This window comes from Borostomias antarcticus (assembly GCF_949987555.1).
Source record: "Borostomias antarcticus genome assembly, chromosome: 35".
In the NCBI taxonomy this organism is placed as follows: Eukaryota; Metazoa; Chordata; class Actinopteri; order Stomiiformes; family Stomiidae; genus Borostomias; species Borostomias antarcticus.
This window is the reverse complement of record NC_140268.1, coordinates 3,931,325-3,945,955: the sequence shown is the minus strand read 5'-3', so window position 1 is coordinate 3,945,955 and position 14,631 is coordinate 3,931,325. Positions and strand designations below refer to the sequence as shown.

The 14,631-nt window shown below is 42.7% G+C and overlaps 1 protein-coding gene and 1 long non-coding RNA gene across 2 annotated transcripts; both read left to right on the top strand.

Annotated features, from left to right (window-relative positions):
* Nucleotides 1-2,793: 2,793 nt before the first annotated feature.
* LOC311327982 lies at nucleotides 2,794-6,170 on the top strand. The gene is made up of 3 exons (XR_014631156.1): nucleotides 2,794-2,882; nucleotides 5,688-5,778; nucleotides 6,034-6,170. It is a non-coding gene; the product is annotated as an uncharacterized lncRNA (long non-coding RNA).
* A 325-nt stretch (nucleotides 6,171-6,495) lies between these two features.
* Nucleotides 6,496-9,351, top strand: LOC311327965 (sterile alpha motif domain-containing protein 3-like; the record flags this gene model as incomplete). The annotated part of the gene is made up of 4 exons (XM_084461076.1): nucleotides 6,496-6,999; nucleotides 7,246-7,413; nucleotides 7,517-7,612; nucleotides 9,049-9,351. The coding sequence occupies 4 exons, from the start codon at nucleotides 6,496-6,498 to the stop codon at nucleotides 9,349-9,351; spliced, it is 1,071 nt and encodes a 356-aa protein (XP_084317202.1).
* Between the last annotated feature and the right edge of the window lie 5,280 nt (nucleotides 9,352-14,631).

Genomic DNA, 14,631 nt, shown 5'->3' with positions numbered 1-14,631 from the left:
GCCAGAACTCACAAGTGCATCTTCTCTCTAAAACAAGTGACTAAGAGCATAATCTAGTGCTGAAGGCAAAGTTCAAGAATAGCAATCTAAAGTACAGTGCAATACAATACAATACAATAAAATACAATAAGTGCTTAGGAGGGAAGATTGTTGTAGTACTTCTTGAAGAGATGAGTTTTGAGCCTGCGACGAAAGATGGGCAGCGACTCTTCTGTCCTGACATCAGTGGGCAGTTCATTCCACCACTGCGGGGCCAGGACAGAGAAGAGCCATGACCGTGTCGATCGACCGCAGGGGCCTCGGAGTGACCGGGCAACCAGTCGCCCCGAGGTAGCAGAGCGTAGCGGTCGGGAGGGGGTGTAGGGTTTCACCATGGCCTGGAGGTAGGAGGGGGCTGTTCCTTTCATTGCCCTGTAGGTTAGCGCCAGAGTTTTAAACTGGATGCGAGCCGCTACAGGGAGCCAGTGTAGGGAATGGAGGAGGGAAGTTGTGTGGGAGAACTTGGGGTGGTTGAACACCAGGCGAGCAGCAGCTTTCTGGACAAGTTCCAGAGGTTTAATGGCTGACGCCGGGGCCCCAGCGAGGAGGGAGTTGCAGTAGTCAAGGCGGGAGATGACCAGGGCCTGGATGAGTACCTGCACCGTTTCATCAGTGAGGAAAGGGCGAATCCTCCTGATGTTGTAGAGCATGAATCTGCAGGAGCGTGTGACATGTGCGGAAGACGACAGTTGGTTATCTAGGGTCACACCCAGATTCCTCGCAGTCCGAGTCGGGGTCACCACTGTGTCTTCAATGGTGATGGCCAGGTCCCGGTGCGGGCAGCCCTTCCCCGGGAGGAACAGCAGCTCAGTCTTGTCCAGATTGAGCTTGAGGTGATGTGTCGTCATCCACTCAGAGATGTCAGCCAAACACCCAGCTATGCGTGTCTCCACTGCCAGGTGGTATAGGCTGGTGAGGAGGACTGCCTGATGGTATAGGCTGGTGAGGAGGACTGCCAGGTGGTATAGACTGGTGAGGGGGACTGCCAGGTGGTATAGACTGGTGAGGGGGACTGCCAGGTGGTATAGACTGGTGAGGGGGACTGCCAGGTGGTATAGACTGGTGAGGAGGACTGCCAGTTGGTGTAGGCTGGAGAGGAGGGCTTGGTTTGCCTACACCCATCCTGCCAGGCCAAACTGCCCTATGGGGAGCTGAAGTATGCAGCCAGCTTGTCACGGAGAGGCATCCCTGGGTCCTCTGTTACACAAGTATCTGTTTTGCTCAAGGAAAAGGGACAAAACAATATCAATAGTAAATATTTAGCTTGTGTGGGAGAAAGGTTGTATGTGTCTAAATAAAATCAAGAATAATATTACCTGCATATAGGCTACACTGCTAAAATATAAAGGTATATTTGTGGCATGTTCATTATACTTGGATATCTTATACATAGCCTAATTTGCCTACTAACATTTGTTAACTATGTTCTTACTGTTGCCAACTTGAAAACAAACACAGCAACTGTGGTTGGTGCATATTACTAATGTCTACACCAGATGTTCTTGTTAGCTACAATGTTTTTCTCACTTGAAAACAGACACTCAAACACTGCGGTTGATGCATAGCCAAATGTTAGGCTACATATTAGCCTACTAACGTCTGTTAACTATGTAGCACTAGCTACGTTATGAGTGCCAGATACAATGTTTTGCCATAAAATGTTGCCTGCTTGAAAACACACTCAAACACTGCGGTTGGTGCATAACACAACATACCTGTACTAACGTCTGTTAACTACGTTGTTACATAACATACATACATAAGGTCCGTTAACTATGTTATCTAGGCTAACGTTAGCACAATATTGCGAGTGCCAGATAGGCTAGCTACAATGTTTTGCCACAATGTTGCCTACTGAAACAGACACAAAAACGGTTATGTGACTGATACAGCATCAAAGTAATTGTTTCTAAAAGATACAAAATCACTTAGTGATTTTACAATCACAATAGCTTAGCTACTATCACCATTATTTTATTGAAGAAATTATAAGATTAACTTACCCATTGCGAGGTTGTTGGACATTTGTCATTGTCTGATCAACTGGGATTTTTTTTAAATTTTTTAAGTGCACTAGAATGCGTCGAATGTCGCAGCCTGTGTGCGGGGCTAGCTGGACACAGCGCCGTGCGCCGTCGTACGACATCGTGGCGGATGCGGTCTGCGGGGGGCTTTAGGGGGCAAATAATACACTTGTTTTGTTTATTTGTTACCTGTCTGGTTAGCTGTCATCACTCGGGCACTCTGGATGGGGAAAGGAAAGGGAGGAGACGTGTGTGCAGTGCTGCTGCAGCGCGCCTCCGTTTGTATCCCCTTTTCGCATTTACTGTCGACAAAGGAAGAGAGGGAGGGGAGGGGCACGGGTGTGCCGCAGGTACGTGTGTGTGTGTGGGGGGGGGGGGTGGTCTGGCAAAATTACAACGCATTTTGGGGCATTATTACACGCTTTTAATCGAGAATTGATCGATGTCACCATGGGCCACATACAGTAGGCCTACACTGTAAAAAAAAAGAAAAAAGAAGTAACTTTCAAAAGGGCACTTGCCTTGTCCAGAGGGCAAAGGGCAGGTGCTCTAGCACCACCTCGTGTCTATCTGTGCATGTCCCTGTGTATATACACCTGCAATTTCTGTTAGCAATTTTATCTAGTTTCAATTAGGCCAAAATATGAAATTTGAATGTCTTGAAGAAATTTCAACTTGTTTAAATTCTTTCTCTCTTTCTCTCCCTCCTTCTCTACTTCTCTCATTCACCAGTATTTTCATCCATCCCTTTGGAAGTGACTGACTGAGTGATCCTCATCCTCCACATCGTCTTTCTTAGATCAAGCCCAGCTCAGACAGGTGGGAGCACCTACACACGCACACACACACACACACACACACACACACACACACACACACACACACACACACACACACACACACACACACACACACACACATATCATTAGGATGGGGATGAGGACCCCCCCCCCCCTCTTGTAGATGTAGATGAGTACAGGTAGGTGCCAACCTACTGTATATAGTGGTCAAGTTAAACTAGGTCTGTAAAGTCTTCATTTTTTTCAATGGAGTGGAAGTGCAAGTTGTGTGCTGCATCTGTGGAAACCAGAGCAAAGTTACTTAGGCACTATCGAGTGCAGCACAGCCATTATTCAAAAATTAGTCCACTGCCATGTCTCTATCATGATTGCTTGTGCACTTTTCAGACATTCAATGCACTCAAAATACATATATCACGATTGCACCCTCTGACGTCCAGAGATGGTGTAGGTCAGGAAGATACTAATACTTTTACCTGTCCCATATGTGCATTTCAGCAACCATTCTCAGAAGCAACACTCTTAAGACATCTAAGGAGCCATTTAAAACAGCATGAGATGGTAGCATGCCCATTCAAGAATTGTGATTATCGCACTAATGTGTACTCCTCATTTAATACCCACAAAAGTAGGTATCACACAGAAGGTGTTAGTTCTGACTTCAGGGATGTAATTTCCAGCGTAGAGGGTAACACTCCCCCAGTCGCTAACTTAGTTGACCCTGATGAAGAGTGTGCCACTGAAAGTGCAGAAGCACTTGATGCCCCTCATAGTGAGTGTGACACTAGCCTGTTGCAAGCTCAGTTGCAGCATAATCTGGCTGGTCTATTCCTGAAAATGCAAACTGTCCTTAATGTATCTAATACAGCTACACAGGAAATAGTTGAGCACTTAAGTCACGTATTTTCATTGTCACAACCTCTGGTGAAGGAAGCTCTCAGTAATGTACTATTGAAGCACGGCCACACGATTAGCGATGAAACCCTTAATGATGCTGTTAATGCAGTCATGGCCAGTAATGTTTTTGCCAGTGCAACTGCAAGGGGTGCAGAGTTGTCAACTTGTAAACGAAGGAAAACGTTTGTTGAGACAAATTATCCTATTGTACGTCCAGTGCAGTATTCCATAGATCCCCATGGACACACAGCAGTGTATGTACCAATCCTTCAGATGATTCAGGAAATGTTTAAACACACTGATATTCTGAGAAAAATCCAAGAATCAAATGTTTCTCAGCCTGGTCATTACATGTCACATGCAGATGGCTCGTATTTCAATGAGAATGCATTGTTGTCCACGGGAGAGCTTAAACTGTCTTTACTTTTGTATATTGATGAGCTAGAACTTGCAAATCCTTTGGGAACGTCTCGGAAAATCCACAAAATCTGTGCTGTTTATTGGGTTCTTGCCAATCTCCCTAGTAAATACCGATCAGCCTCGCATGTAATTCAGCTGGCAGTCCTATGCAAGGTGCCCGACCTTAAGAGGTGCAGTTATGGAAGTGTGCTAAGACCTTTGTTGCAAGATATTTGCACTCTTGAACATAATGGTGTGTTCATTGAGTCCATTGGGCAGTCTGTTCAGGGCACTGTCTTTTGCGTTGCAGCTGACAATCTGGGGGCCCATGGGTTGGCTGGCTTTATAGAGTCCTTCAGTGCTGAATATGTCTGTAGATTCTGTACAGCCACACGAGACCAGTTTCAGACACATGAGGTTGCAGAGGGAGAGTTTTCGTTAAGAACAAAAGAAGACCATGATGTTATTGTGCAGAGTGTTGTGAATGGGGATGGTCAGAGCCAGTTTGGTGTGAAGGCAGATTGTGTATTGCGCCAGAGTTTGGAATATTTTCACCCAACCACTGGTTTTCCTCCTGATGTGCTTCATGACCTTTTTGAGGGTATTGTACCTGTTGAGCTGGCTCTTTGCATCAATAAGATGATAGATCTGAAGTATTTCACTCTTGAGTATCTAAATGAGAAAATAGCTTCATTTCCATATCAGTATACTGACAAAGCAGACAAACCAAAGCCAGTCCCAAAGACATTTGCTGCCAAAAGAACTATCGGTGGAAATGGACATGAAAATGCCACAGTGCTTAGACTACTCCCTTTGATGGTTGGTAGTAAAGTTCCAGAAGGCGATGCAGCATGGGCAGTGCTAATGGATTTGAAAGAAGTGGTAGAGATGGTTTTATCCCCAACATTTACAGATGAAACTATCCAGTACTTGCAGTCTAAAATAAGTGATCACAGACAGATTCTCCACGAGGTCTTTCCAGAGTTCAGACTACGTCCCAAGCACCACTATGTTGAGCACTACCCAGAGCTCATTAGACGGTATGGGCCTCTTGTACACCTCTGGACTATGCGTTTTGAGGGGAAACACAGTTTTTTCAAAAACGTCATACATCACACACACAACTTCAAGAATGTGCTAAAAACACTGGCTACCAAGCATCAACATATGGTGGCATATTACCTAAGTGCACCATCATTCTTCAAACCACATACACAGACATCAAGTGTTAATTCTGTCCTGGTTGCGTCACTACCTGAAGTAGCAAGAACGTTTGTTGAGCAAGAAACAGACAGCAACACAATATACAGCACATCAAAGGTTACTGTAGATGGCACTGATTACTCTGTTGGTATGTATGTGTCTGTGGGAATGGATGGTGGACTCCCTCAATTTTGCAAGATTGAGCAGATCTTCCTTGTTAACAACAATGTTAACTTTCTTTGTAGGAAGTATAGGTCATGCTATGTGGAGCATCTTCGCTCCTATGAACTTTACTCAAGCAACCTCTCTGTCCATTCATTATCAGACCTTAATGACACCGTAACCCTCTCTGCATACTCCATTGGAGGGAGACTGCTACTGACCCCCAAGAGATTCATTCCACTGCAGTGAGTACGGTGAGTTCCCCACGGTTCCACGCTCATTTGATATTAATTTACCCGAGTTTATATACTATTGGCCTTATTCTAAATAAGACTATTTCGATTAGGGTGTTCACATGAGTTGCTTATAGAATTTTAGACTGATTAATCAGACTTTTTCCCAGAACAGTTGCTGAGATAGTTAAAATTAAACCGTTGTGAGCTCGCACATCATATTGCACTGGAAACTGACCCCACCGTAATATGCTGCTTTTTTTCTCTCTCCCTCAGATGGCGGTACCTCCACACAACCCCATGATACTTCGTGTCCACATTACAACAGACATTGCACGAAAGATGACCATTGCCTCCCGCCCTCAGTCTGTGGATGAGTTGAAGAAACTCGTGCAAGATAAATTTAACTTTGATTTCAACTTTACTCTTCAATATGAAGACCCAGATTTTGATGGACAGCTGTGTGTTCTGGACGACATTGAGGAGCTGCCACAGAAAGCTGTGATTAAAGTAGTTAGGTCAGACAGTGATGCAAGCTCAAACTCAACTGCAGACACAGAAATACTCTCTACTACGTCATCCACCCCAGACCGCCTCAAGAAGTGGCCAGATTCATTTCCAGTTCCCACTTTCTCCCATGAGGTAGAGTTCAAGCTTCGACAGGGACACACTGCTTTTGACAACACTGGAAAGACGACTACAGTGACAAGATCCCAAAGGCATGACATTCTTGAAAATATGTCTGCAACCATCTATAGTTTCAAGGCATACCCAAGTGGAGAAGAAATTGGTAAGGCAGCTGAGGCTCTCATAACCACTCACCCATGTCTCAGAGAGTCAGGCAGTAGGACTGGCTTTGATGGATGGAAGACCAGCCTTAAATTTAAAATAAGAAACTACCGTACCAAGTTGAGCAAAGCAGGGTGCCCAGAGGTCGCAGTGAATGCAGGAAAGAGGAGCAGAAATAACCCGGAGCGAGAATCACCACACTCGAACATCAAGAGACCCAGACGAGCCGAAGTAAATTACCTGCCAAACTTTCCGAAAGGGGAAGATCCCACCAGTCTTCAACGGCTGAAACTGCAAATCATCGAAGAAATCGCAAAGACTGAGAGAAACCTAACACTTATAGAGAAGCTGATGCAGATGACCTTCGCTCTCCGTCGACAGGAAATTGTCAGCGACAGCCCACCAGTGAAAGAGATCCTGGAGAATTGGCCTGCTCTTCGAACAGAGTCGCAGGTAAGCACTCATTCAGTATAGCTCACTCACTCTTTGTCTCTTTAACTGTGTATCAATCTAGTATGGTTAAATACACCATTCACAGTGTTGTGTGCTAAATCAACATCTGGCTCCTCAACTTTATCAAATCTGAATCAAATCTGTTGGCACTAAATCAAATCTGTTGACACTGTGTTAGTGAGCCTGATGTGGCTTTAGGATATAACATCATTTGTGATGGTGTGTTTTTCTTCATGTTTTGTGCAGGTTTGTTCGGAGTTTCAAAGGATCACAAATATCAATCTAAGGAACCGCTTTTATAGCGAGCTGGACACACACACCCCACGCCTCATGACTTTGTACCGGCAGAAGGCAGCGCGTAGTGGAAAGACAGCAGAGGCTTTGATGGCCCTATTAAAGGTGTATGATCTTCAGGTAAGCCAGAGGACAATATGATGACATGTGGTACATCTATGTCAAGTGTGAATGTATATAACACTAGTACAGAAACTCAAACACCGTATGCATCTCTTGCTAGGAGCACCTTGATGTAAACTCCAGACGCACCACTGCCCTCCGTGCCCTCCCTGTGTTTCTGCGTGAAGATGACTCCCAATTCTTCAAGACCTGGAATGTAAGTTTTGTTGCACCTCCAGGGTTTTATATACAGTAGTACTGATACCCGTTGGCACACACAATTGGTGACCTCTCTCTTCACTGCTCTCCCATGCGCATTGTCGATATGTGTGCGTAATAGTTATCTTCTATACAATCTACTGTATAGCATGTGCACGTGCCACCTGCTGGCTACTGTGGGTAGTGCTATCATCCAAGATGGCAGAGGAGACGTGTTCATGGCAAGTGCCGCACAAGTGTGATCCAAGATGGCGGAAGAGACATGTTCGCTTTGTTATGTTATCTCTGATAACTTAGACTTGCATGTCCTCGCATCCTCTGTATTCCTTATATATTTCAGGTTTATTTCACATGACTGATTACCGTATTTTCCGGACTATAAGTTGCTCCAGAGTATAAGTCGCATCAGTCAAAAAATGCGTCATGAAGAGGAAAAAAACATATATAAGTCGCACTGGACTATAAGTCGCATCTAATGTAGGAGAAAGGTGCGTTTCTCACATCTCCCGGTTAATGTGCACAATCCCCGACCTTGCGGTAGATGTGAGAAGTTGGTTAGTATTTCTCACATCTCCCGTAAGGTCGGGGATTGTGCACATTAACCGGGAAATGCTTACAATTCCCGACCTTGCGGTAAATCTAGCAAAGTCTAACCGTAGCCTATGCAAAACTTGTGCGCAGGGATGCTACCGTAGGCTTATGTGACACCTCAGAAGGGGCATCCACGTTGCTGTTCAAAGCTTTTAGAATATTATTTGCATAATGACAACTTGAGAAATGTGAACTGTGTTCATGAGTGCATGCACACAATCAAATAACAGACTTTGCTTTCGTACGGTAACGTTAACGTCTGGAGTTATGAATGAAGCACTTGAAACGGAGATGTACATTCCGGAGATTTATTTTTCATTCATTCATCAATTAACACAGAGTTCCTCTCATACGGTGGTTGTAAACCATGGATGTATTAAGTTGTAAACAAACATCTGCCGAGCGCTTCCGCTTCCAGCAATGCATAGATGCAATAGTATCCAGCTGCAGCCCCGGAGCCCTCTCCCACCACCCGGCTGCGCAGAGGTTTTGCATACGGTTGGACTTTGGTCCGCGAGGTCGGAGAATGTCCACCGTAACATATATTTTGATATATAAGTCGCACCTGACTATAAGTCGCAGGACCAGCCAAACTATGAAAAAAGTGTGACTTATAGTCCGGAAAATACGGTACTAATTATCACTAATTTGCCATTTAGTTAGCCCTAATTACAAAATGTCAGGCCGACGATGTCTGATGAAAATGAAAACAGACAGTGATAGACAGTTTGCTCATTTATGTGTAGGATATGTCTAGGATACATCTGCTCCCCAGTGTTGATGTTTTGAGGCTCAGTGACAGTCTGTGTGGTTCTCTTGTTAAAACATTTGTCTTGATTTCAGATGGAGGAGTCCGATGAGCCAGATGTTGCAGAGGCTTCTGTCGCTCTTCTCACCGTTGTCAACTCAACAAGGTCAAGCTATGCCATTGTTCTTGAAGGTGACATTGTAGCAAGGGATCTTCCCACATTGACTGACGCATTTCAGATTTTGTTTGGTTTGGTGTATGCCTTGCACCTGAGTTACCCCAAGGGGATGACCCACACTTTTGAATTCATCCAAACAGTCCTGATGGGCTTGGATGATGGGAAACCCTTGAAACCCAAGCTCCAGTCTCTAAAAAATGACCTAACAGCTCCAGAGTAATGCTTTAGGCCTCTGTCAAAGCTAGGGCTGAGCCGAATGCACACAGTCCTTCTCTCTCCTTTAGCAAGGTGATATGTGAATATGTGGATGTGATATGTGAATATGAAGAATATATGTGAATTTGATAACAGTAAAAGACACGGGGAGACATTTTCTTTGCACTAGGAAAAACACAAAGTACCGTCATGTAGAATATGTTTCTATTTGCAATATCTGTGTGGTTGCAATAATTTGTGTGGAAGATTGAATCTAACGCAAGAGTATTAGAGTATTAGATGACATCAGCAGCTAGAGTATTAGAGTATAAGACTGCATCTGCAGCAAGAGTATTAGAGTATTAGACTACATCTGCATCTAGAGTATTAGAGTATTAGACTACATCTGCAGCAAGAGAGTATTACGAGTATTAGACTACATCTGCATCTAGAGTATTAGAGTATTAGACTACATCTGCAGCTAGAGTATTGGAGTATTAGACTACATCTGCATCTAGAGTATTAGAGTATTAGACTACATCTGCAGCTAGAGTATTAAGAGTATTGGACTACATCTGCATCTAGAGTATTAGACTACATCTGCAGCTAGAGTATTAAAGTATTAGACTACATCTGCATCTAGAGTATTAGAGTATTAGACTACATCTGCAGCTAGAGTATTAAGAGTATTAGACTACATCTGCAGCTAGAGTATTACAGAGTATTAGATTACATCTGCAGCAAGAGAGTATTAGATTGAATCTTGGCTAATGCATTTCTGATGTTAGAGTTAGCCTGTCTGTTTGAAATGTTGACCAAAACCTGCACTTTTATTACTTTGTACCTACAGTGCCTAGAGTCTCATTATGTATGTTAGACACATTTTTAATTAGAAAAAAATATTTTTTCTTTTCTTTTCTTTTGTAAAAACACAAAATAATGTGACACAAAGCATGTGTCCACTCAGGCTTTTCAAGTGCCTTGATAGTTAAATCAGAGACAGAAATGTTGGATTTAAATTAAGCTATTCTTTATTTTTTTCATTTTCTTTTGTAAAAACACAAAGTAATGTGACACAAGGCATGTGTCCACACAGGCTGTTCAAGTGCCTTGATAGTTAAATCAGCCACATGAAAATGGTGTGCACAGTTCATAATACATTTTATGTTGGTGTGCATACTGTGGTGTGCATAATGTATTTTATGTATGGTCATAGCCAGATCGGTTTGAAAGTGTTTTAATCCATATTATACCCGTTGTGCTGAAAAGGGCACAGTCACGCTAGTTTTGGTTTAGATTATTTAAATGAAATGCCTGTTGAATTGGTTCCTTGCATCAATGAGTATTAGAGTATTAGACTACATCTGCAGCAACAGTATTAGACTACATCTGCAGCTAGAGTATTAGAGTATTAGACTACAGCTAGAGAATTAGAGTATTAGACTACTTCTGCATCTAGAGTATTTGACTACATCTGCAGCTAGAATATTAGAGTATTAGACTACAGATGTTATATAATACTCTACAGTATATAGAGAAAATGCCACAGTGCTTAGACTACTCCCTTTGATGGTTGGTAGTAAAGTTCCAGAAGGCGATGCAGCATGGGCAGTGCTAATGGATTTGAAAGAAGTGGTAGAGATGGTTTTATCCCCAACATTTACAGATGAAACTATCCAGTACTTGCAGTCTAAAATAAGTGATCACAGACTGATTCTCCACAAGGTTTTTCCAGGGTTCAGACTATGTGCCAAATATCACTATGTATTCAGATTAAATGCTTAAATTATGTGCATTCAAATTCAATATATGTATTTAGATTAAATGCTTAAATTATGTGCATTTAAAGTAAATAAATGTTCACGTTTAGCCTTATCCTATAAGGAAATATGGTGGTGCTTTCCCATGTATAGAAAATGGCTACACTTACGAGCATTTACTGACTTTGAATGCACACAATTTAAATTAATCAAAAATCTATTAAATCAAAATAATCTCAAAATAATCCCAGCTGAAACAAGCGTGACTGTGCCCCTCTCTCTCTTTCAAACACACACACACACACACACTTACATACAGTACACACACACACTTCTTTTTGAAGGTTTTACCAGTTTTAAATGTTCTCAAAACTGTGAACTGTTAAATGTGAATAAATGCATTATTCCCAATTGTTTGTGTCTGAGCACTGACTTCCTTTTGAGTTGCCGTAACTCAATATGTTGGAATTTTTGGATGTATTTAAGTTAGTTCTACTTTAAAAAATTTAGGTAATCTGTTTCAGCAAATTATTTGAGTACCATTTTAACATTTTTGAGTTTAATTAAAGTAAATATTTTGATTACCACAACTTAATGACACCAGTAATGTTAAGTGCTGTTAAAGCATAATAATAAAGTATATTAAAATGAAATATATTGTGTATTTGGGCACATTTATTTTGAGTTATGTCAAATCAAATTAATTGAATTGCCACACACAATTGCATGGAGTACATGTAATACAAAACATTTAAGTGTGGCTTAATTCAAATAATTAATTGTTGCTTGCTTGAAAGAATTAAGTTGAATTACTTAATTTTTTTGTGGTAATCTGTTTCCTAAAAAAAATTAAGTTCATAGTACTAATCAGGGTTTACAGTGTTCCATGGCCTGCCAGAACCCTTGTTGTCAGATGTCTCCTCTTCCTGGTCGGCGGCCTGAGCCGCCCCCCCCCCCCGGCCGTCCGCCTGACGTTTCTTGTGCGGCTTCTGCCCCGCCCCCCTGGTCGTCCGCCTGAGGTGACCTGCTGGGCGTCTGTCTGGCGCCTGGGTCCTCTGCCTGAGCTCTCCAGCTCCGCCCCTGGTGACGTGTATGACGCCTTAATTAAACTTTAACTTTAATTAAAGTCTTCAAAGTTCTTAGTTCAGTAGTTGAAGTCAGATCAATAAGGCACTGGTAACACTTGGATCCGATGCAACAGGCTTTATTGCTTGTTCAACAGTAACAGACAATAAGACCGGTGGGCTCTCGAGAGATGACACACAGACTGACTTGTGACAGCGTCTTATATACCTTCTCTGGGTTATCCCCGCCCTTCTAGCTTGACCACAACCCATTTTTTAAAACACACCCCTAATTTGTCACAATTATAATAGTGTATTAACATATACATTGCAAGTGCTTCCCCCTAGTGGTAAGAGTTCCCCGGTAATACTTAATGGTGTATTGAAACTGTATTGTAAGTAGGGATGTGCACGGTTAACCGAGTACTCGAGTACCCGAGAAGGCAATCTGCTAGTCGGAAAATAAACACTACTCGGTTAATCTAAAGGCTATCCAATATGGCATGTTTGGCCGTGAAAGCGCGCATTTCTGAGCGCCTGTGCCATTGTTACCAAAGAGGATAGAGCGTTGGCGGCTGCCTGGAGAAAAGCGCTGTATGTACCATACAGGTATATGTACCTGCTGCCAACGGGCCTTATGAGGTAGGAACGCTACACTATACAAGAAGCCTGTTGTCAGTGCATATGGTAGGCTAGTAATCAGCAAATGTAGGCCTACCCAAACAACTAACAATTAAAAAGCAAACAATCATTGAGTGAAGATTTCTTTAATTATATTTCCAGGCGAAAGAGACAGAGAAAAACAACCCCTTATCAATGGACAGACCGGGTGGAAATCTGTCGGCAGCGTTATCTCAACAGACAGCAGTCGGAACTGGAGAGGGCACCGCGTTAGCACAATGTACCCTAACACAGGGGGGTGCTGATTGCTAATCAAGCTTAAAGATCAACTATTATCTGGAATGTAATGCTGACTTTCTAGTCAGCTAATATGTTAACGTGAACATGCTATTGCCCATTCAAAATACTCCCAAAGCTAGTTCAACGTCATGATCCTATTCAATGCCGACAGCTCTGGTAAACAGGTTTAGCTGACGTTAGTTAGCCTAACGTAAAGATAGAGAGAACCAGCTCACAACACAACGTTACTCACAAATCAATACATGTCTTTCCCAGTTACAGTAGGCTACCGATCATCTGGTTGATGTTAAGATGGCAAACGTAATGACATTCACACCAGATAGCGGCTAGCAAAAGTTATTTAGCAGACCGGCGTACCCTTGATAACTTTTCAAACGACCTCCACTTCCAGCCTAGAATGATTGGCAGTCACCGGCCAATCAGATAGCGCCTTATAATCAGCTAATGAATATTACGAGTTACGAATCGAGACGGCCAAACAGGGAAATGTTTATCTCAAAAATACATACGTAAATCCAAGCAGAGCAAGCGTGTCTTGCCAGTTTGCAAGCAAAGCGTTTGGGGTGTTTGCGTGCGGATTCTCTTTGCATATGTACGAAGAGGGGTGTTGAGCACGAATCGAAAGATGTTTGCGGGTGTATAGCAAAACACGGTTCACGAATGGAGAGATATTTGCGGGTCGATAGCAAAACACGCTTGCGTGTGGATCTGTTTATGCACGTATAAAGGGGGTTTTGCGCGTGGATCTGTTCACGCACGCATTAATTCTTTTTACGACACACGACTCGAGAGATGTGTGTGGATGGATAGCAAAACACGGTTGCGTATTATACTTTCGTACGTGTGTATTTATGATATAAATCTACCTCCATAAGAACACTCCTCGGTCCAATTCCGTATAGTAGATCAGCCTGTGTACTTTCAACGAATGTATTATTAGACATAATATCATAATAATATATATAGCCAACGACCTCCTGAGCTGCCTGCCTGATGATGGTCTCAGGGCTAAAGAGACCGCGCGTCGTTCCTCACCCTAACTATTGGCATGCTATCAATGAAAGAAAATACATTGTAAATAAACATGGTTTTAGGCTATTGTTTTTATGTAGGCCTATAGGTTAAGCTATTTGTGTTCATAAGGTAACGTCATTGTACCTATAGCCTATAATCCAATTGACTGGAACCAGGGGGTTTGACAAAAGTTAAGAGGCAAAATAATTTGTCTTGACTGCATTCAAGATGTATCTTTCACATTAAAACTACATACAAAGCTGACCAATAGCATTAGAAAGATCTCTTCGAGAGCTTTCATTTCACCTGTTCATTCTGCCCAAATGTCACTCGCGCACCCCTCTGGTTCTAAGCCCCGCCACGGTCTCCTGTCATTTCTCCCTGGCTTGCAGGCACGACTTGCTCGCACGAAACTTGAAACCTATGTTATCATGTAGCCAGTAGATATGCTAAGAAAATTGCATATGTTTGCAAACTAAAACAAGTGAACACAATTTTACAATCGAAAATGCTTATGAGACCATTATTTTACTTATATGGGGCAAA